The sequence below is a fragment of the Microcebus murinus genome, chromosome 13 (assembly GCF_040939455.1).
Source record: "Microcebus murinus isolate Inina chromosome 13, M.murinus_Inina_mat1.0, whole genome shotgun sequence".
NCBI classification, from domain to species: domain Eukaryota; kingdom Metazoa; phylum Chordata; class Mammalia; order Primates; family Cheirogaleidae; genus Microcebus; species Microcebus murinus.
In genome coordinates this window covers 41302680-41327958 of record NC_134116.1, presented here as the reverse complement: position 1 = coordinate 41327958, position 25279 = coordinate 41302680, and the positions used below count along the sequence as shown (strand labels likewise).

The following is a 25279-nucleotide window of genomic DNA, read 5'->3' as shown; positions in this document are numbered from 1 at the left end:
AAAGATTGGCATAATCATCATGTTTTTGACTCTCACTAAAGGGGGCTCACAAAACTTACAAGCAGATATTATTACATTAAAGCAATTTCAATGCTCTAATAGAAGGTTATGTATTTGCAATGGAAAGTTACTTGAATTTCACACTGTAGAGCTGTTAGTGGTAAGTAATTATACAACTGTATTTCCAATGATGAAGTCCCATCACTGTGCTTGTTCCCTTCCCAGTGGAAGATATCTTGTGAAGCAAAGAGTGGCTAAGGGATTCAAGAGAAGGAAAACACATACCATAAAATATAATTAAAAATTGTGGAGGCTGCATATGACAAGAATAACCATAAAAAACAGATATAAACCAGCTGGCTGTTAACAACTTCTGAGTTATAAAAATCTTAAACCTGCTGTAAAGCACTCAATTCGATTTACATAACCACAGAGCTGACATTCCTTTTAGGTTCCTCTGTTGGGGATTTTTTTTGACATGTTTTAAGGCAACATAAAAAGCAACTGTGAAAAGAAGACATGTATCATCTTACACAGGAATACATTCCTGCCTTAAGAGTGGGCTTTCAAACATTAATCTGAACCTCTTTCCTTAAACTGGAAAATATCTTTAATGGACATTATTTGTCTGATTTTACAGAATTATTCTTTAGATGATCATGTTTCTAATAACATTGATGCTTTCTGTGTGAGTTTTGTGCTGTGCATATTTGAGTCATTGGCATTACACAATTTCAGCTCCCATCCAAGAACCAATATCCATGGTCTATAAGAAGAGAATAATATTTTGGTCAACCATGACTGAAACAACTATAATTTCTTAGGAACCTAATGATGCAGACAGCATTCTACAAAACTAACACAGCTTGCTGTAGGGAATTAAAAATAAACAAAATAAAATAAAATCAATCGTACATTGAGTGAAGTTTTGATGTATAAGTGCTGGCAGCAGAAATTGCCCAGAGCACAAAATGAGCTTTCCCGTTTGATAATTTGCTTGATTCACTATGTTGCTACATGCAGGGCATTTTATGCCTGACTTATATTTAATCCAGTCACCTGCTTAATGTTAGAAGGGTCATAATTACATACAAGGGTTTCGAATATATAGTGTGTCAATATTTCAGGTCTGACATATAAAACATGTATATCCACTTTGAGGTTTAACCATTTAAGATATTTTTGGTAATAATTTGATGTAGAGTTTTAACAAAACATAAAACCATTCTGTTTTCACTAGGAATATGTAAGCAAAGGTATTGAGGTCAGGAGACAACAGTGGCTTCTTAAATGCATACATTGGGAAGAACAGAGGCGTGGAGTTATGGATTCAAATTCTTACTCTGCTATAATTTGGCTGATTTTGAGCAGTTAAACTGAGTCTCAATATCTCCATGCACCACATGTACCACAAAAAGTTGTTGAGAGACTATGATATAATGTATCAATCCCTAAAATATGAGTTAGGACTATAAGCGAATCTCTAAAATATTTTCTATTTTATGTGTATGCTGCTTTTTGTTGTGTTATGTTGCCTTAGCAATTACAGTAACTCCTTCAGTTCTTTAGCCTGTTTAATTATTTTAAATAGAAATTATAGCTAAGAAAAATACAGAAATCAGTGTAGTTGTTATGGAGGAAATAATAATGAATTTACTTTTAGTGGTTGACAAATTTAAAATGACAACAGGAAATTCAACTGCAAATATTCAACATCTAGTGATAAACATAATTGGTTGGAGGGTATTATGGGGAAAGTGATGAAAACATTGTAAAAGGACTTAAGTTCATCACAGAACAGAACCTAAACAGGGATAAATAGAAAAATAAATTTTAAAATCTGTATATTAGTTTTTCCTTGTTGTTTATTACAAAGAGTAACAGTAATACTAGTTATTAAAACACACACACACACACCAATGACCCTTAAGACAATTTTAGTTTTGCTACATTGTTTTGTCTTAAGTAAATATGAACTTAATCACTCGAAAATGCCTTAGCACATAGCAAAATACATTTCTTGATATCTTTCGTTTTTTCTCATCTTTTAAATATAATTTTTTAAATATAATTTTTCATTATGTAAAATATTATGATTTTGTTGCTTAGATCTGTCAAAGGACAAATTAAGATATAAGGAAAAAAAGAATGAACATTATTTAAAATGTGCCTGGAATATTATAGCATTTTATATAATAGAATAATTAATGGAATGTTATTTAATATAGACAATCATGTATTAATTAGACATATTAATATACCTAAATATGACATAACCTTGAATCAACTAGCAAAATAAAAAAATTAAAAATAAAATTTAAATAAATAAATAAATATGACATAACCAAATATGTGTATTTCAGATTTTGAACAGATACCTCAACAATTAAATTGTTTCCATACAATCTTGAAAAGGAATATAAACTTTCCAGATTATGTGTTTCCAAAATAAAATGTCAAATGAAATGTTTTAGAAAAAAATGACTCCTTGAAATAAAGTATACTTCTACTTGGTAGGCATATTGAATCTTAAAATTAATAATAATAATTATTATAAAATTATCCTAAATACAACACACCCAGGAGAGAGTAGTGAAGACATTTCTAATGAGACTTTAATTCAATATAGTCCACACGGTATCTCACTGGGCTAATATTTGGACCTTTTTCTCCCGTCTTTCTCTCCCATGAGTTACACTCATTTGTCTACTCCTGCCTCTGGAACAATGGAGAATTAATCTGTAACCTCTGTTAAATATCCAAAGACATTGATCACTTCCCTCCCCAGAGCCCCAATTCTTCTCTAAATATCCTCATTTCCTTCCACCAATCTTAATAAAATACCTTCCACCTCTGATTATCCAGTTTGGACAAGTTGTTTTTACCATGACCTCTCAAGACATAACAATCACAGGTGAACACAATACTGTTGACATGGTCTAAGCAAGCAAGGCTGCTGCCAAAACATATGTACAGCTCATTAGCACCAACATAACTTATCAAATTTAAAATGGACTTAAGTGAATCACCACATTGCCAATAGTGCACTGAGGTTTTGTTACCCGTTGTAAAAATCTTACCTAGGTTGAACACATCAAATGTTATTGTTTGAAGTGTTCAGGGCAAAATAAAGTGATGAATATATTTTATTTTGAAAAATCATGATCAAAATATAATAATCAAGCTGGGCATGGTGGCACATGCCTATAATCCCAGCTACTCCAGAGTCTGAGTAGGAAGCTGGCTTGAGCCCAGGAGTTTGAGATCAGCCCATAGAGAGACCCTCATCTCAAAAAAAGAAAAGGACATATAACCACAAATGAGCACAATGCTGCTGATGAACATGCAAGGCTACCACACAGAGATTTAGGAGATAGGCTTGGCAGTCAGGTAAACAGTCTTGAGCAGGAAAAATCAGTGCCAAAATTTACTCATCTATAAAATGGAAACCATAATAACTATCCAAAGACATCTTATCAGGATTAAATGAGCTAATATATGTAAAAAGACTTAGTAACTGAAATATAATAAATCCCAATAGATGGTAACAATTACTAATACTCTAATGATCTGAAAATTACATATTTATTAATTAGCCAGTGATTGCCTTGAATCTTCAAACAGCCACATCACACTCTTTGCAGTAATGTAAAATGCTATTTTTTCACAAGAAATGCTATCAAATTTAATTTTCATATACTTGTGTTTTACAAATAAATGTTTGAGTCAGACAATGCTCATTTTAATCCACTGTAAAATGCCACTGTCCACCATGATAAGAATGATTAACCTTCAGTTTCTTCTTCCTCTTAAGAAAATGTAGAGTGCTTGTGTATCACTCATGGTATTTGCCACTCTGTACCTTCAATTAAAGTTTATTGAGTGGTAATGTCATTCATCTTTATAACTCATGATAAATATTTGTTGAATAAATAAATGGCCATTTCTAAAGTATGTATTTCACAAATGACTTTTGAAATAGTTGTGAGTATATCACAGATGTACAGATATAACAAATATTCATTTCAGATTCTCTGCAACATTAAGATATTGTCTTTAGTGTCTATAAATCCTTTCCTTATTTGGAAATTAAGGGGGTGTGTGAATGTACTTGTGTGGAACTTCTCCAACTGAGAATAATATTTATCAAAAGTAGGTGGAGTAATTAAAATCAGAAACAGCAGACACAATAATTCAATAACATCAATCAGTTATTGTGTGTTATTTTGTTTCTCTAATCAGACATTAGCCTCTGCTACACTCAGGTTTTAATAACAACTTTGCCATGTTAAGTGTTCTAAATAAAACACAAGAAGAGGAGAAGGATGAAAAGGAGCAAGATAGAGAGAAAAAAAGGTAGAATGAGAGGATAGATAATTCAAGGTTGAGGAGCACAGCCTAGGTTCAGATGAAAAACATGAACAGATCCTTATTGCAAGAGATGTCTATGCCTTCTGGTCAAGGGGTTGTTGGAGAAATGATTCTCAAGGGTTGACAACTACAAAATCCTTTTGGGGCATTGAAATGTAGTGAAACTCACACTCAGAAATTTAAGGGACCTACCACCGTCATAAAAATATTTAGCAGTTAAGAGTGAATATAAATAAGAAATAGAAATTCTAGAGACTCCAGTTTTCCAAATTAAAAAAAACAATTCACCATTTATTTGCTATTACTTGATATAATTCACATGACCATCTCAAATAATATGGCCATACAGATTTCCACAGTGCAATATGTAAAGTTCATTAATACCCACATAATTTTTCAAATTTAAAAGGGATTTAAGTGAATCACCTATTGGCAACAGTACCTTGAAGTTTCATTCCCAGATGTAAAATCTTAGTAAGGCTGCAAAATACCCAATGCTATTGTAAAAAGTCTCCTATGTGAAGTAGATTGGTGAATACATGTCAAAAAAAATCATGATCAAACCTGGCATTTTTGTTGACAGACTTTGTAGTGAGGCCAAAGGTGTAATTAGGCCAGAAAATTACTTTCTCACCACTAGAATTGTTCCCTTCAGGTCTTGAGTTATCAGTCCAGAAAATTTCATTAAACACTAAATTCACTTTAAGACAACTGTCAAAATTAAGCAGAGGTGAGTCAAGTCAAGGTCCTAATATTCAAATCTCTCATTTGTATTTTGAGATTCAATACAAAATAAAAAATGCTATAGGTTCATTTTTCTATCAAGACTAAACTTTTTGTGAATTTCAGAAACAACCTGTTCCTCTGAAAAATAGAACAAATCAGAATAACAAAATAAATATAGAATTTTAAATGCTTAATAAATGGTTGAAATAATTTCCATTTCCTGTTTATAGATATCTTAATGCAAAAATGGTAAAAAGTTAAAATATTCACAATTGTCATAGATACAATGCAAAAAGCATAATGATACTAATGACAGAATTATGAATTTACCATATTTGCTATAAAATAATTGGAAGATGGCTATAATATATTTATTAATAATATATTATTATATATAAAATAATTTGCACACTTTGAAAAGTGGAAAGAAATGGAACATTCTGGTACATATTTCACAAATAAGTAAGTGAGAACTCAGCATTAATAATCAAAAAGGAAATACATGTTACATGGCAGCAGGACTATGAGCGATGCTTTTTCGTTTTTCAAAATGTTACAATAATAACCTAAAAATTAAGTATTTGAAATATAGCTTCAACTATTTTATGTATTATATCAAACAGTTTAGTGTTGATGACATAGTAAAAAGTATTGCTATAATTCTTTGCACCAAAGAGCCTGCACTGAACTATCCTTGAGTGCCTATCGTTATATTGCTTCAACCAGTACTATATCAATTGCAGAAATAAATAACAACATAGAGATGTACTACTAATGAATAATATGGCAAGTGGAGACTCTAAGAATGAATTATTAATAAAAGTTAAGAAATTAGTTTTTCAGTTATTTAGGGTAAAATAGTATGCTTGAGACTTACAGGTAACACAATGTGCCTAACTATTCATAATATTCAGAAATAACTCCAATAATATAAAACACTTGTCAGTCTGTTAGTACTACATCATTTAACAAAGTGCAATGTAAGAAAAAAAAGGTTTAAACTTTTCCAAAAACACTCAGTAAAGTGATAGTCAAATTAGAAATAAAACTCAAACATAATGGCAAATTGAGGAATTAAGCTTGGTCAGGAATTTTGAAATACAATTTTTAACATCTTTCATTTTATCCTTTTGTTATTTCTATACCATGCCTCCAAATTATGAGACTAAATATCTCAACTCTTTAAAATATAACTATTTTAAAATATTTCTTAAGCTTTCTACCAGTATTAGGACAGAAATAATACTAGCAAGGAAATCTTATAGTGTAGACTAGTGACTAAATGCCCACAACAAAAGAATTTAACTTAATTGTCTAATATGTGAAGTTACAGTGTAAGAAGTTTTGAAATTAAGATTAAGGATTTTAATAAAAATTTGAAGTGTTGTTTTTAAATTTTCCTTTGTCTCTAAAAGAAATTCATCTATAGATTTTTCATCCATGAAAAATTCAATTCATCCTGTTTTGATTCTGCTCAAAATATAAATGTTAGCTAAGGAGAATAATGGACTCAGGAAATAGTATGGATGACGCAGTGAAGATGGGAATTTATAATTATTCATCCCTGAATTCAATCCCCAATTGAACCCTTCACTTCAACTTGAGCAAGTTATTTAAATTTTGTATGCCTTAATTTATTCATCTGTAAAACAGGACAAACAATACCTCCTTCATAGATTGACATAAAAAACAAAGTATAATATATATTAGCTACTAGCAAAATTCCTACCATGTAGTAATTATTCAATAATGCCTTGCACTCCTTCTTATTTTAACCAATATATTCATTTTTTTGGATAGTATTTAATTTAACAATGTTTTGGCTGAGACTGTGCTAGCTCCTGAAGATGGTGTGTTAAAAAATATAGACATGAATATTGATTCCATATACAAAGTAGATGAAATTTTTAAATAAAATGTACATATATCTGATAAGTTGTTTTTACTTCTAACCATTGTATTATATGTACCAAGTCATAATAAATATACATTGTAAGTGCAAGAATATCTATAAAAGAAATGTGATAAGTAGTACCATATAGCTAAACTCAAGCAACTATTTTCAAGAAAATTTCAAATATTTTCCATTTGCAAAAATACTCCTTTTTGTGTTTTACATCTGCAATATGGCCATGGTTCTTCTAAACCACATGATTGGGATTATAAATTTGAACAAGCTTTTAAAACTGTTTTCTAAAAAGTAATGCTTTCTTTGAATGCATGCATTGGGTTCCCAAATATGCTACTTATGAAATACTAAATCCATGCTAAATTATAAAAGAAATAAGAAATCAGTTGAAGATTTAATGATCATTAATAACAAGATGATATAAAATATATCAGAATAATAAAGAACCCTGCCTGCTAGTTAATGTGCCATTTCAGAAACAAAACTAAGTAAGAGAAAGTAAAATATGAGGCAGCTGCTGATGGCAAATTCTATGTACAGAGGATTTTTTTTTCATATAGTATAGGGATTTTTACTCATGAAAGACTACAAGGTATTTTCAATAATATTTTGTAAAGAGAAAGTGGAGAAAAATAGCAGCACATTCAATTCTTTACACGGCTAAGATCTCACTTTAAATCTCTCTGATTCTTACAGATAAAAGAAACATGGACAGGTAATGGTAGTCCATGTCACATGTGTTTAATTATAATCCTGAAATTTAAGACATTAATGCACAGTAACCCCAGAAGCAAAAGATTTCCTTGAATTCAGGCCAACAACAACAGTGATCAAGGCAAAATTGGCTGGATGGACACTCAACACATTCAAGGTAAAATGAAGATTACTGTTGAGATGACGGGATGGTATGCTGACAGGAGTGAGAATGCTAACAATTTTTATGATCAATTTGAAGAAAATCAAAATAAGCAACCACCCCATATCATTAAAGTGACAATATTGATATTTGGGAGAAGTGCATATTTCTAAAATGTCTACATTCTAATAGTTATCTCTCATTGATACATATACTATTTTATTATAGATGATTGATGTGTAATTCACTGTAATTTCAAAAATTCATAGAATATTATTATGTCATGAAATCCATGCCGAGAAAGCAATTGCCATTATAAATCAAAAAGACAACTCATATGGACAGGTCATATGGCAACGGGTTGTCCTTGGAATGATATCTTTAAACTTAATTTATTCAATAAGTTACTTAAAATTTAGGCATTATGAGATGAATCTCAGGCTCAAATAACTTCAAAATATCATTATGTTGTAATATTAAGAGATTAAGTTTCCTAGAGTTTAGAAGTACTTACATTTACATTCATTTGAATCAACATGATTCCACATAATTCTACTTAAAGAATTTTGCCCTAATATAATTTCCTAGAAATATTTTATTAAGCAATATAAGATGACAGATAATATAAAGGGCTTTGTAGATGAATGAGGGTATTAATAGAAGGATAGATTTTAAAAACCTTCACAATGTTACATTTTCAAATTTAGAATAGATGTTTTAACAGGAAAACAAATAGCTCCAAAAATTGACTTCTAAGGAATGGGAATAATGCTTTACTACTAACGGGATCAAACATTTTATTAACTTTAATATTGAATATTTAACATGTTTAAAGAAAATCTTGATGATATATAGCATCACATTTGTAAGTGTAACCCAAAATAAAAACTTACATTTACATAGCCCTTTAGAGTAAACAAAAGGAGTTAGATCCTCTTTAATCCTTAAAACTCAACATGGTGTTTTCTTAAGTCATATTCTTACATCCCAGGAAGCAAGCTCAAATAATTATATATTTAGAAAAATAGTTTCTCTACAGCTATTGCATCTCTTAAATGAAAACTAAGGGGAATTTTTTATCTGAATAGAATGATATTCTATCAAAAATTTTGACACAAGATGTGTTTCAGTGAATTAAATATGAATCACAAAATTCCATATATAATGATCAAAAACTAATCATTAATCTGAGAAGAGGATCCTATCAGGAAAAAATATTATTTTATTTGATCTAATTTGAAGGTACAAAAGCAATTTTTTAAATAAAAATAAGGAAATGATTATAACCTGATGTCATACAGGAAAGAACACACCATTCCCAGAACTGATGTATTTAAACAGAGAGATAAATAATTGCTATTCCATTTGGAATAAGGCAAAAAACCTATTTTGAAAATCATCATCATAAAACTCAAAATCAGAGGATATCTTGCTATGTAAAACTTTACAAAGTGTTTTATGATACATTAGCTCACTTTGTTTTTCACAAAGTCCTACCAAGTAGGAGCAGATCTTATAAAGCAGATCTTATGAAGGTGGTTTGTAAATGATGAAGTAGGTATTTCAGACGGCAGCTTGGTGTAGGAAAATAATCAATAAATTGGATTCAGAAAACTTGAATTGACTAGCACATAGCAGTAAAAGTTTCAATGGGGCTCTTAACATTTTTTTTTCCTATTCTCTAAAGTGATATCTTGGGTACCAGTACTTACATGTGATAATGCAACAAAGGAGGCCAGGTAATGTTACTTCTGGTCACACAGCTAGCAAATGATGCAAAAGAGAATGAAAGCCAGATCTTTTAGTTCCAAGTTAGGGGCCACATTACAATAATATTTTGTTTGAAAATAAACATCGTTTAAAAAGAAGAGTCATAACCTACTCAATGTATCCAAAAATTAGAAAAGATATCAGTGGTGGTCTTCTCTAGGAATCAGGTTTGTGGCAACTTTAATTAAATTGTAGAATAGCACAAAAAATCTTTAAATAGTTCAGTTTACTGTACATATCTTTAGCCATATATCAACAAGTGAGCATGATAAAAGCTCTCACATTAAGTATACTGACTACTTCCTTAATGAAGTGCAAAAATGTTTGGGTAATCTGATTCAATTTATTAAATTAGGTTACAGTTTTATCATTTGGAAAACCAGCTTCATTGTTTATTTTACAATATGTCAGTCCATTTCCAACAATTAAATAGCTCAGTATACAGCTGTAATCAATTGAAAGCAATCTCCATTTTCAAGGTCTACTACCATTTGTAGTGTCCATTATTTCTAAAGGCAATATATGACAGTTTGAGCATATACTGTAACAGTAGCAATGACGTTTCATATCCACAAAGCTTATTTTGCCCAAAAGCACAAGTTTCTAAAAAGAATTCAGTGTTATTAAGTCCTGAAAAGTAAATATGTAATAAACAAATTTCAGCGTTAATTACCTCTATTAACAATATCTATAGAGCACACTTATCTGAATATGAATAACTTGTCAAACTAAGACTTCCTATACCTACCCTATACATTTACAAAGTTATCAATTTTATTTTAAGATCCAATGGTATTGATTTGAGCATAGAAAATCAGCAATTGGAATTAACAGCACTGAGATCAGCCTGTTTAATTATAATATTTTACCTTTGTCTAGCTTCATTGTTTGCAAAATGGTGCTATAAATAGTGTCATTTGACAATCATGGCAATTAGAGAAGAATAATTTTGATATAATAAAAAGATTCCACAGGTTAAGGAAATAAAAGATTAAAAAGTTTGAATGGTTGAATTATTACACACTTAAGAATTGGTATGTCTAAAAGATTACTATGACTTTAGAAATTGACTCTTCTCCTGGGACTTTATGTTTTAAATTCTAAATTCAAATCAAAATAATTCAAAGTAAAGTTCAAGGTCTTTCATTTAAATCCCTTTAGGGTTTATGTCATTCTATCATCATTTCTGATGATGTTTATTGGTTAAAATAATACTATTTTCTTCCATACTTAGTTCCAAATCCTATCACAGCTATAAGAATTTATTTATGTTATATTCATCAATTACCATTTCCTCCTATCTACTAATTTTACTGTGATGAAACCTTATGGGGTACTCATGAAAGAAGGGCAGAGGGAACAAAAGACAACATATATGTAAAAATATCTTTCAATTTGAAAAATGGTTTTTGTTTGCATACCATAGTCACAGCTTTACCCAAGAGCTATTACATCCATAAAAAAAACATGTAGCAAAAGTAGGATTGCTTAAAAATATGAATCATTCACCTCAAAAGTAATTTTTAAAAACTATCCAATAATTGATAAACAAATATAAGAATATAAAATCCTGAATAATTGATACCGTTTAACTAAAAGGTACCATGGCAAGTGTGGGAGACAAATTCAAAGTAAAATAATATAGAATCATCAAATTTTTATAATTGGAAGGAAACAATGGTCTTCCCCAATCCACCTACCTCTCAATGCAAAATTACCTTCAAATTTCCTAACAGTGATTACTAACAGGAGAAATGGATGGCTGATGGTTAGCGATGGAGAAAAATTGTTTTAAAACGATTACTGTTTTGTAGCATATACAATATAGCCTATGAAAAAATTAAATATAAAAACTATGGCTAACAACTTTTCAGGCTAGTTTCCTTTTGAACATTGCTTCCAAAAGGAAAAATTAAGGTTTTATTAGTAATCCATTCCACTGTTAGACAGTTCTCCACATAGCAAGTCACTTTCTTATGAAAGCCAATGCAGACCTCTCTGCAATTTCAGTCTATCAGTTAGATATTTTTCCTCAGAAGAACACAGTATTACTCTACTCTATCAACCACTTTCAGACTTTCTGTAAGTGTTCCTAAGTCTAAACATCACTATTATTTCCAAATCCCTATCATCTAGACTGTTGTCTCACCAGTTTATCAATGTCCTACTAAAAATTGTGGTGCCATGACTGAACATGATATTCTGATGTCATTGGAACTGCTGAGGAAAATATTGGTTTTTTTCCTTTTATCTGGACTTTACATTAATTATTTTTTACTTTATGTTCTTATTAAGCTTATTCCATTAAGTTTAAGATTATATTAGTACTTTCTAAAATTTTACCACAATGTTGGTTTATGGTAATTACAGAGCCATATGAAATCCCTCCTCATTTTTCATGCAGAATGTCTTCAAATCAGACCTTAAGTTCCTTCATGAGTTGGGCAATAAGTGTTTTAGGACACAAAATGCAAGGTTTTATAAATACTGTTATCTATCCGGCTTTCGCCAATTTCTCTAGAAATTTTTGTCCTATCAGCCCTTGCAATTAGCAATTTTACTTCTTTACAAAAGAGAGGGTGAAGCTGTGAAACCTGTCCCCCCAAAATTTGGAGAAAGTAAAAATAAATTTCCATATGGTATGGTTATATCCTCCATAATCAATCTAAAGCATATAATTAAGGGAAGGCCCTGAAGCTTTGAGGTTAGCCTTGGGGTGGAAAGCTTATCAAAGAGACTGATAAAAATACTATTTATCTTGTTTTGCATAATGTTTGTTCTATATCTTTTAGGAATATTCATAATATATTTATAGCAGAGTTAGTTGTTTTTCCTGAATAAAGAGTATTTGTATTTCTCCCATCTCTTGTTAGGGCGGGACTAGGCAGTAAGTAATAGCACCTCCTACTGGTCTAAAAATGACAGAGAGATAAAAAAAAAAATAGGTAACATATATAACCAAGGGGTTAGAACCCAGTGTAAGAATTTCAGAAATAAATGGAAAGTCTACAAAGCTCCAGTTAATCTATATACAACATACACAGCCATAATAAAAACTTTACTGAAAATTTGATTCGCTTCTCTTAACGTAAATAAACATCTCTTGTCAAAGGAGGCATCATATTACTAAAAAGAAAGCAAATAATACTTTGCAATTAGTCAATTAAGAACATTAGCAACTTCATTACTGCAAATCTACTGAGAGGGAAGTGTAAGCAGATTATAATTCTTAGTACAGTCCGGTGTAGGCATATGAGACTACAGAATTCAATAGAAACTTGGAAGAGAGAAATAAATTGAGAAAGAAAGGATGGTAATTTTCTTCTAAATTAAGTAGATGAGAGGCTTGTCCTAGAGTCTAGTAATATGTGGTTATTTAATTAAATCTAAAAATAACAAATCTTTGCTCTAAGAGCTTAGAAAAAATGTTTTTATGAATCTGTATGCTAAAATAGTCCAGGGCATATTGTGACTTAACTGAAGTACTCGATTATGATGTATATTACGTAGGGGGAAAGGTAAATATATTTATTATATAGTTCCTCATACCAAAAGCTGTATTGACATCCAGTAAAATTCAGAGCTGTATTTTATTCATATATGTATTAAATTAGTTCCATATCAAGATACTGTGGGTACAATGAGAATTCTAACGCTCAAAGATTATATAACATAGTGCAAATATAGTGATATATACTTGTACTTACAGGATTTGTAAGGAAAAATATGTCCCATGCTCCTGTATTATTTCTGTAAATATTGCTTCTCCAAAACATCAATCTAGAGATATAAATTTCATCAATTGTTCATGATTATGCCTACATGTAACCATCATAACCTATAAACAAACAAATAAATAATGCCTTCTACATGCTTATATACGTCTGTTAGCCTCTAGACTGTGAATCTTTAATCTGAAGCCTATCTGTGTTTGATAGGATTTTAGAAGCTGCTTAACCCGCCAGTGCTCAAATTTGTAACTGTGAGGTGTAAAAATTCTTCTCAGAAATCCTTTACTAAATATTTATTAGCCATATTCATTGAACAAATATTTATTTTGGATACCTGCTCTGTGCCAGGCAATATTCTACACACTAAGATACCACAGTAAATAAATTGACCAAAATCTCCCAGAGGTTACATCTGTCTGGGTGTCTACCACCCCACACTTGTACTTCTCACCATACCTAGCTCAGTGACTTGCTGGGGGTGGTAGACTGAGAACGGCCTTCAAAGTAATGCCAAAGTCCTAATCCAGAGATCCTGTGAATGCTGCTTTTTTTAGAGGAAAGATTCTTTGCAGATTTGGTTACATTAAGGATCTCAAGATGGAGAGACTACCCTATATCACAACAGTACCCTATATACAATCACAAGTGTCCTTATAAGACAGAGACAGAGGGAGATTTTACACACACACACACACACACCACACACATACATCCCTCACACACACCACACATACACACACATGCATCCCTCATATACACATCCCTCACAGACACCGCACACACACACACACCCTACACACACCACACACACACACATACATTTCTCACACACACACACCCTACACACACACCACACATACACACACATGCATCCCTCATACACACATCCCTCACACACACCATACACACAACACAGATACACATACACACACATCCCTCACACACACACACCACACACACACACCACACATACACACACATGCATCCCTCATACACACATCCCTCACACACACCACACACACATACATCCCTCATACACACAACACAGATACACATACACACACATCCCTCACACACACACACACCACACACACACCACACACACACCACACATACACACACATGCATCTCTCATACACACATCCCTCACACACACCACACACACACACATCCTTCACACACACCACACACACATACACCACACAAATGCACACCATACGCACACACACACACTCCACAGCCCCCCACACACACCCTACACACACACCACACACACACATACATCCCTCATACACACATCCCTCACACACACCACACATACACACACACACACAAACCCGCATCCCTCTCACACACACCACACACACACCACACATATGCACACCATACACACACGCACACACATCACACACACCCAAAGAGAAGGTGACATGACCAGGGGGACAGAAATTAAAGCAAGTTGGCCACAAACCCAGGAATGCCAGCAGCCACCTCAAAGAGTCAAGGAATGGCTTCTCCCCTCCAGGAGGGAGCACCGCCCGGCTAACACCATGATTTCAGCCCAGTGATGCTGATTTTGGACTTCTAGCCTCCAGAACTGGGAGAGAATAAATTTCTGTGGTTTTGCCACCCAGTGTGGTAATTTGTTACAGCAGCCACAGGAAAGTAATAGAGTGCTCGTTACAAATTTTAAAACTAAATAAATTGCATGAAGTCTAGTTAATTTAGGCTGGCCTTGCAAAAATTAAAAAAAATAAAACATATCACTTTATTTTTGTCTTGAAGAAAAAATACCAAGGAAACATGTATTAAATAGTTATAGGTTACATGTGCTGCCCTCAAAATGTCCAGTGACAAAACCTCACAAATGTTCCATATATATATATATATGCATGAAAATAATACATACACATATTATGTAAACATCAATGGCTTAAATGGTTTATATCATACTTATTCTTGAAGTAAGGCATTCAGCAGATTGTTATGTTTAATTTACTAGTGAAGATAATGAATCCATTTGTGGCTGTTTTACTTATGCATTTTTCTATTATCCTTTCTTGTGAATCTCCAGACGGAATACAATGTATTATTATAATAAGCCACGGATTCACATTGTAAATTTTCTCCTGAGAAGTTGAAATGTTTACTGTATTTAGACTATCACAAATGTTGATATTTCAAAAGAGGTAGTTTGGATGTTGCTGCTGATTATTAACATTTAGCAGAAAAAATAAAGAACATAAAATTTGAAAATATGTTTTTGAATTATAAATCAACGTGAGAACACTATTATTGAACCTTTCTTTAAGATAAGAAGGTTTCAATGGGATCAAACTCTAGATTAATCTTGCCTTGGTTCAGTATTTTTTCCAAAATGACAAATGTGCAATGTATAGTTCAATGTAAAGTTCAATGTAAAGCAATGTAAAATTCTTACTTTTTCAATGTAGTATATGTGTATATAATTGCTTTCTTTACCCTGAATGCATATTGGTTTTGTGTCTACAAGGTCACACTGAGAGAAAAGATATATCCAAGAAATAAAATCATAAATGATTCATTCATTTGATTTGAGTGTATTTTTTAAAGTAGGTATTGGATAACTTTTCTTTTAATGTCAAATGCAAATATTTGGGACACAGTTACTTCTTAATACATACATGAAAATTGTATTTCGAAACCAATTTGCATTCTGACTTAAAGATAAAATCAGAAAGTTGGCCAAAAACACTATGCAAATTGCACTCCTGGCACAAGAGGGGAGTATTCTGAATTCCTAAATAACCCTTTTCTTAATTGTAAAATAGACAAGATTCTATAAAAAGCATGAATGTTATTAGAACTCTGTTGCTAGGATGAATTTATTCCAAACCGGTATTTAGTATCAAAAATGATTTATGACAAGTGCTCAGTCAAAATAAATGTAGTGACCACTGCAGGAGGTATTGCCTTGTGTAACTCTACAAAGAACTTTCTTTCTTTCACTAACTTCAATTTCTGGTTGCTATGGCATCCAGTGACAACCATAACTTTTGGAAATTATCACCATCTGCCTACACCCCCTCCTAAGATTTTTTATAAGCCCACTCAAGCAACCAAAATAACAAACAAATAAAAACTCCAAAAGCAATCACAAAGATTATTGTTTTGCTTGGTTTTGATTTTATTTTTCTTTTGTTTTTTATTTTTAACTATAGATACATAAATGCATAGTATTAGAACTAGGGAAAGACACATTTGAAAAATTTAGAGATAGCTTTTATTTCCCAAGAAAATAGATATCTCCACAGAAGATTGCCATTTAACTAAAACGTACAATTGCTGAAAAGAAAATTTAAGGGAATGATTAGGAACGGATCAATGGATATTTATAAATTCAACTAAATTAATCAATTTTATTTTTACAGGACCAAGTTAGGCAAGTTTGAACGTATATTTGAATACTTTTATCCTTTTCAATTGTTACTACTTCGAATACAAAAGTACAGGTCAATGTTCTTAGATAGGCTACAATTTTTAATAAATATTAGACAAAATTTAAGACGGGGGATTTTTGTTTGCTATTTTGTTTCTTTTTTATTTTGAAGTTTGTATGTTTGGCTATTTGCTAGTTTTAGAAACATTAAGTCTGTTAAAGATACTAATATAACTATAGATTTTTGGAAACAAATTTTAAAAATTCAAACTCACAGTTTAAAAACAGTAGAAATTTTATCAAACTAGTTTGCTTAATATCAACAGTTTAGATATATAACTTTATCATTCAACTTTTTAAAAAATAAATAACACATATCACCTTCCCCAATCAGGAAGGAAATAAAAATAACATTTTTTAAAGAAAGCAAATATAAATAAAGTCCTTGGACATAAATGTCTATATTAAATCATATTCTCCCCATACACTAAGTACTTCCTGGGAGAAAGGTGTTATACTCCTTGAAAACTGTAAGATTTCTTTAAGATCACTAGAATTCCAGTTAACATTTTAAGATAGTAAATAATATGTTCCCCAGTATATTAAGACATTGCTCTGTATTCCTTAAAAATCTAAACTTCTGCATCTAGAAAAATTATATGTAAAAAGAGAAATCATATTGAATATATTAAGGTAACACCATTCATGTGCAACAAACTTCTATCAAGACCAAATCTTTGGGACAATGTCTAAAAGTTGAAAGCATATGAAATAGGCAGTAGTGAGCTCACACACTCTGTTCTAAAGCCATTTTCTGGGGCTAACAGAACACTGAACTACCCCCCCTTTCTAATCTAGTCTACTCTCAGAGTGACCCTTGATTTCCTCATTCTTCTCTAGAACATGACTACTTAAGGTCTTTTTCAAGTAAGCTTGACAGAAGTCCTGATGTGTGGGTTCAAAACACATTAGAAAGAACAAAAGTAAGAAAGCATATCTGAGAAGAAATGCAAAAAAAATTGGAATAACTGAAATGATCCCACTTCAAAAATGAATGACCATATTGATGAGCCAAATTGAAACTATCTTCAGTGTCTGTGTTTGCCAAGCCAGGAAAGTGTGTAATATATTTCAGAAAGAGATCTTTCAAAATTGACCTAATATTTTCATTTGGGATTTTGGAATGTGAAATTTATTTAGAAACTACATTTATCCCAAAGTTACTTGATGGTATTAATTAGGTGAAAGTGTTGCTATATGTAGATTTTTATGGCATTATCTTATTTAATCATTGCTTTGGTAATGAAGTATTTTATAATCTTCACCTTAAAAGATTAAATATTGGCAGACAATTTGGAACCAGATTTCTGCTTTTCTAATATTAACAAATTATAGGATACATTTTTGCCCTTAAGATAGCTATGATTAAGTAACAATTGAGAGTCAATACAAGCTTAACAAATACAGAAAAAGGATTATTTAAATGGTTATTTTCTGAAAAAAAAAAAAAAGACTCCAAACCACAGTTCATTAAGGGGTTAATTATGTCACAAAGGCTCTTAGGCCTTTCGTATACCACACTCAAGTCTTTCAATAATAAAACATGTGAAAAATTAACATGTTCATAAGTAGTACAAAAGATTTTCCTATGTAGTTCCAAAAAGGTACATTTTTGAAATAGGAAATGTTATCATTTAATTAAATATAAACAATCAAAGATTAACAAAGTACTATGCTTTTTTCCAAATCCCAAATTTAGAATTAGAGTATCAGGCAGTAAAATTCAGTTACTTGAGAAACATGACTAACTAGACAAACAGGAAGGATGATACCTGCCTTGTGATTGGTTCATTTTCAGCTACTGGTTTCATTTTTCTATATCTCAATTTTTCATGCAAAAAGTTAGCATAAACATACAAAGCTCCATGGAAGGGAATTTCAATTATTTATTATCAAGAAACTTTGGTGCATTGCTATATATACATATGTATGTGTATGTATATATGTATATATATATAAACAAATAGCTGAAATAGCTTAAAATTCAATTTAAATGATGTTTGATAAATATCCACAAAGGTGAGTGAACTGTTCAGACGTTGCTGCAAAAATAAATGCAAGTTAGAGATAGTCACTGACTTAAGGGAAATTTCATCCAAATATGGAATGTGAAATCAGACTACCCAAGATTATGTAAGAGCATACAGAAAGACAAAAGTTAAAAAGAAAAAAAAAAATACAGCCCAGGGAATTCAGATTAAAAAGGAAAACACTCTTCTCATCTTGCCAGCTTATCTTTATTGCATCAGTCATGTTACATGACATTTATCTGTGTATCTTCTCAATAAAATTCCATGAAAACAAGAATTAATATAAATATTATATGTTTATATAATAATATCATTGTTATTTTAGTTTGCTCATGGATCTAGTTCATTTCCTAATGAAACATCAAAGGTAGGCAAACATAGGTTTATGTAAATAAAAGAACAAATGAACATATCCAGGTGGTGGAAATCAAATGAGTTATTGTTGCTGCAGTGCATTATTAGAGTTGATCATGATATGGAGCTTATGCAGTCAAGACTATTCTTTCACTTAATTATACATTTTCAAAATTCTAGAAATCAACAACCCTCAAATGGTTTTAAAAAATTTTATCAATTTGAGAAAAATTAGGAGATAGGAAATATTTCTACTAGACACAGTCACTGTCTCTCTCTCTTTTTTTTTTTTTGTTTTTGGATGCATGTCTATCCATTTCTGAGTTCTTATGGAATGAGAAACAAATTTAGAATCCAGAGTCCTGGATTTGAATAACCACTGACAGTGACCAGCTTATTGACCTTGAGAAAGTCACTGATTTTTTTCTGAACTTCAATTCCTTAACAAGAAAATAGGGATAATAACTTGTTTGCTAGTTGTGGGAGGATTCATTAAAATAATTTCTATCACGGTGCTCAATTAAACTTCTTTCATTTTATTTTAAACAAATGGTGGTAATCATAATGCAGTTTTGAAATAAACTGTCATTAGCAACATTATCTTGGCATGCACAAAATATAATTGATGTGTATAAATATCAACATAACCACAGGTATATATAAAAGCTATGGCATCAGCTGATTTTTAATATTTTTGGCATAAATAAGTAGCATGCTCACCTGTTGGTGGAATTATCCCAGGAGACATGAGGCCAGGGACAGAATGTGGCATGATGTGAGAGTTCTCTGGGGAGGTGACACTTTGAGTCCTCTTAGGAGGCCTTCCAGGTCTAGAACTGAAACAAACAAACAAAAAATTTTTACAATTAAGCTGTTGTCTTACACATCATTTCAAAGTTGTTTCAAGTGGTAACATGGACTGTAAATAAATTTGTTTCAAGGACGGTTGCTTTTGCAGTTAGATGTAATAGACTTCCATCACTAATTAGATTACATGCTGAATTCATTTTCCTCATTGAATATCAGCCACTCCTGATGCATAATTCATAGCCTGCACCTCGTTACCTGCTTCTTCATATTAATATCTATACACAGTTTGAATTGCCTCGTTTGCATATGCTAAAGTTCTGCATGCAGCCTTCAGCACGAAAATTATGCACTAACTTGTAATAATTATTACAGTCAGCCTGCTATTGATTTATGAGACTTTTAAAAACCAAATATGTGTAGTACTTGTAATGAATGATATTTTAAGGTTCTTCAGGAAATTAAAAGGCAATGGCTGCCTAAGGAAATGTTCTGCTTGTTTGATTTAATACTACAGTTAGCTGGGAGGTGGAATGAAAGAGTGATTCAGACCTATAGCACATTTTTCGATGATATGTTTTATTACTTCGCACTGCTAGCCTGATATCCAGATGATAAATGACAATACATATCTAATGTGTGAAAAGGTCTTGCAATTTCTTTATTTTTTGTCATTTGAAAGATAAGTCAAGTTATCATTTAACCCTTATTCTATTTAAGCGAACCCCCCCCCTCGCTAAGTTTCCTTACTTTTAATATTCTAAAACACATTGAAAAGGCTAGGATTATTTGTAGAACATCATTGAGAAACTGCCAAATAGCATCTTATATCTTCCTTCAAGATAAATAAAACTACTTTGTGTTTTAGCAGTTCTTGTGCTATCCACGCCCGTTGCACAAGATTAATTATTGAAATTATAAAAGCAGAAGTGAAGAGGAGACAAGTATTCACATCCTTGTATGAAAATAACATTAATAATATAATATTAAAATTTCCAAAGTAAATTCTTAGCATTGTGTTTCCACTTTTTGCCTCTGTATAATTAAATATGCTTTTATGAAAGCATGCTCTTCTATCATTTATCTGGCCAGTGTGTGCCTAGATATATCAAAACTACCCGATATATCCACATAAGTAAGCATTTCCATGTTTGTCGTGACTCATCCAAAGTCAAGAGATCCAATCTCTTTTATCTAGATATACAATATATTTGGTGATTGAACAAATAATTATTAACTGCTATTTTCAAAAGAGTGCACTATGGAAGCTAATTTGGGAGATTGGGTTCTTAGTCTTCAGAAGTTTGTAGTCTTGCCAAAGGGGGAGAATTCGATCCATAAACAACTATGATGCAAAGTATAATGTACTAATTCCCATAAGAACCTTGCAATTGAAATACTAATTGGAAGTCAGGATGGATGATGATACTTCCATGTTGTGGGAAGGAAGATGGTCATTAGAAGAGAATCTGTTTCTGTGTGTTTTGTGTGTGTGTGTGTGTGTGTGTGTGAGAGAGAGAGAGAGACAGAGTCTCACTCTGTCACTCCGGGTAGATTGCATGGCATCATGATAGCTCGCTGCAACCTCCAACTTCAAGTCTCAAGCAATCCTCCTGCCTCAGCCTCTGAGTAGCTGGGACTACAGATGCACACTATAACACCCGGCTATTTTTTCTGTTTTTAGTAATGATGGGCTCTCACTCTTGCTCATGTTGGTCTCGAACTCCTAACCTCAAGTGATCCTCCCACCTCAGCCTCCCACAGTGCTAGGATTACAGACGAGACCCACTGCACCTGGCCTAGAAGAGAATTCTGAAGGATGAATGAGACATGAAGAAGAAAAGTGCACTTGAGTGAGAATGTGAGAAAGGAATGAAAGCATGAAATTGTATGGATATACTAGTTTATTTGAAATGAGCTAAGTTTAGATTGAGACTATTACAGTTATTGCCTGGGGCCAGATCCTGGAGATCTTTGGAACAAGAACAAGGAGATTGTTCTTTTGCATTTTGTTAACCAATAGGGATAGTGTAAGGATAATGTTCTTCTTATTGTTCTTAAGTAGTTCTCTAGCTACTATTAATACTTTTTATTCTTCATTATTTTTCTTCATCCTTAGTTGGGTTTTAGTTCCTGTTATTTGCCAGCAGTCAATCAATAGCCCTCAGGTAGTCTCCCTTCTTCCTGAGTGATCTCTTCTATCATCATCACTTGGATAGTAAGGACTAAGGGCTACATATACATCTAAGGCCCAGATCTTTCTCCTGGGATTCAGACAGATGAATGCTTATCTACTGGAAATCTCTGCTTAGATACTCTATAATAACCTAAAATTCAGCTTGTCCAAATCTGAACTCAGCATCTGTCCCATTAAAGCCTATTTTACTTTTCCTGGTTCAGCAAAAGGGAACCTAATTGACTAAGTCAAAAATCTGGGACTCAGCTCTGTCTTTTCCTTCTCTCAAATGCTCAAATATCATCTCTATGAAGGTATCTTTCCAATCTACTTTCTCTTCTATGTCTCTACTCCTACCTTCCAGATCAATTTCTCATTTCTTATTTAATCTACTGTTCCAGCATTCCAAAATCTTCCAAGAACTAACCTCCAATTTTGTAGCACTCCAGAGCCTCCAACTCTCCATGCTAATTCCAGAAGAATTTTTGTAAAATGCAAATTTTACCATGTTTTCCATTTGCTTAAAAATATCAGTGGTTCCCCACTGGATTCACAGTTCTTGGCATGGCACCAAGGGCCTCCAATACTTGGTCCATGCCTAGATTTCTAATTTCACCCTTTTAGTTCCACATTCATGGCTTATATTTGGCCCTACTGAATTTCTTAACAATTTCCTGGGTTGCTTTGGTCTCCTAGAACCCTAACCTTATAGGTGCTGCCTCCTTTGTCACCAAAGCCCTTTTCTACACCATGCCATCCTCATCCTCATTTTACCTAGCTAAACCTGGCTAAGCCGTAATCATCCTTCTTACTAATCAATTCTAGTTAATATTTTTTCCACGCACTGATAGCCTATGGTAAACAACTCTGTCATAGCGCTTTCTACACTGAATGCAGTAATCTGCTTATTTGTTTTACTCACAAGACTGCATGGAAGAAAGTGCATCAAATATGTTTGTATGTCCTTAGAACGTAGCTCAGTGCTCAGTACACTCTCTGTATTTAAATAAATTTTAACCCTATTTGTAAAACCATTTCCCCAAAATTCCTCAAGTACCCTACCTCATCAATTCCAGAGGTCCTGAAGTTTCCAGGAAATGAAAAGTAAGACACACACACAAAAGAAAATGGAACTCTGAGTCTAAACAGAATGCTAAATCTCATAAATCTCAAGCCCAGAAAATGAAAATAAAGGCTTCAAGAGATCTAAAGCAAGATGCTATGAAGAAAGTAAGAAAGAAAAAGGAAGTTAAAAGATTTGAAATTTTTTAGCCCTTTAACTTGTTTTGCTTTTAAAGAAAATGAAACTATTTAAGAGTACTTTATTATTCTGGCCACAGGAATTGTCCTAACAGGCCTCACTCTGGAAGCAGAAGTCAGGCTACTAAGTAGGAACACTTTAATTCATGCTGTGATTAGAATAGACCCAGTGGGCTCCTTTCACCACAGATATCTCCTGCCTGATCTATCACATTGCCTCAAATTCCACCAATAGAGATTTATTGCTTTTGGTCTTAAAGCTGTAAGTTCTTTTAAAACCTTTCATTAAAATGCAAATACTCTTGGTGATGGTAACACCCTAAAGCCATCAACTAACACCCTACTGGGGATTACTTTCAATTAGGTGAGAGCACAGTCTTGAGATACATAAGCAAGGAACGGAAGGGATTGAAAGGAAAGACTAGGAAGGATGAGTAAGTCATTTACCCTTTTGCCTAAGAATAAGACTACTGAGAACCTTTCCTTAGAGTTACACACAACACATAGGCTGAGGGGAAGTTGGAAAATATTTGTATTAACATAACTTTCCTCTATCCCTTCACAAACTACAGTTAGGTACCCTTATTGACAGGCTTCAATCTTGGCCACTAACTTCTAGGGGGAGTTGAGGACTTCAGAAAAGATAATTGTAAAACACTTGAATATTCAAATTCCTTCCAAAAGAGTTTTAGGGAACTACCAAGAGAACTTGTGTACTGCTGTGGCCAGAGGCACAGATTTCGTTGCCTGGGTGAATCTAGCTGTAATATCAGCTTTATCAATTTACCAGAAGGTGCAGCCTGAATTAATTTACCTAATCTCTCAGAATATCTGATTAAATCAGGATTTAAAACAAATATTTTGTGTGCTTTGTTAGAAATCAATTATTCTTAGAAAGAAAAACAAAAATATAACTGAAAAGAGGAAGAAAAACAATCAACAAAACTATTTTCTTTTGGAACGATCAATTGCCTCAATAGTAGCCACTTTCCCCCCATCCTTATCTACAGCAGTGACCTAGCTCTATGCCAGAGGATCAGAGCAAGCTGAACTCCCCTAGTTCTAATCAGACAGAAGACCTCACTTAAATAAATTATTACCCTTTATAGCTTGAATAAAGTCACAATTTATGACTTTGGTAATTGTTTTTGCCAGCTTTGCACATTAGCCATAGTACAGCCTTTAGTATTTTCAAACATCTATATTAAAAGAGGGAAAGCAATAGCTTAGAGATGTCCAAATCCACACTTAAGACCCCAAACACTTAGAAACCCACCCAGGTACAACCTTTCCTGCAGTTCTGAATAAACTCACCCCCATCACACACACACACACACACACACACACACACACACACACACACACAGATACACACCAGATCACCATCTTCTTTCTTTAGTTTACATCACTAAATCCATCTCATGCTAATAAGTCTTCCTCCCATAACTGTATAATATTTACTAATTCTTCCTAGCCACTTGTTGTTTTTATTCAAGGCGAAATCAAAACCTAATTTAACAAAATAAAACAAAATGGATATTAATAAAAGGCTAGTGCACAAAATAGTGAGAGACATTTGAAATGTTGGAGGGAGAGTAATTTTTCAATCCCCACTTTTCTCCATAGACATAATCTTCTGCTAATCTCTTCAGTAGTTTTTAAGAAACTAAATTCAATTCTCTTCCTAAGAGTTGGGGCACAGAAGCAAGTAAAATCTAAAAGGAGGCTACAGTGGCTACAAAATGGGAAATGTGAAAGTAGCTGCCCAGAAGAAATTTTGAGTCTGAATCCTACCTGTGTGGAGAAAGGAA

The 25279-nt window shown here is 32.6% G+C and overlaps 1 protein-coding gene across 2 annotated transcripts in view; it reads right to left on the bottom strand.

Annotated features, from left to right (window-relative positions):
- The window catches only part of DACH1 (dachshund family transcription factor 1), a 408633-nt gene that overhangs the window by 218475 nt on the left and 164879 nt on the right, over positions 1 to 25279 (bottom strand). For both annotated transcript variants that reach the window (XM_020290319.2, XM_076009384.1), the window contains exon 2: positions 19946 to 20061. In XM_020290319.2, the coding sequence (XP_020145908.2) occupies positions 19946 to 20061 (116 nt within the window). The remainder of the gene's footprint in view (positions 1 to 19945; positions 20062 to 25279) is intronic.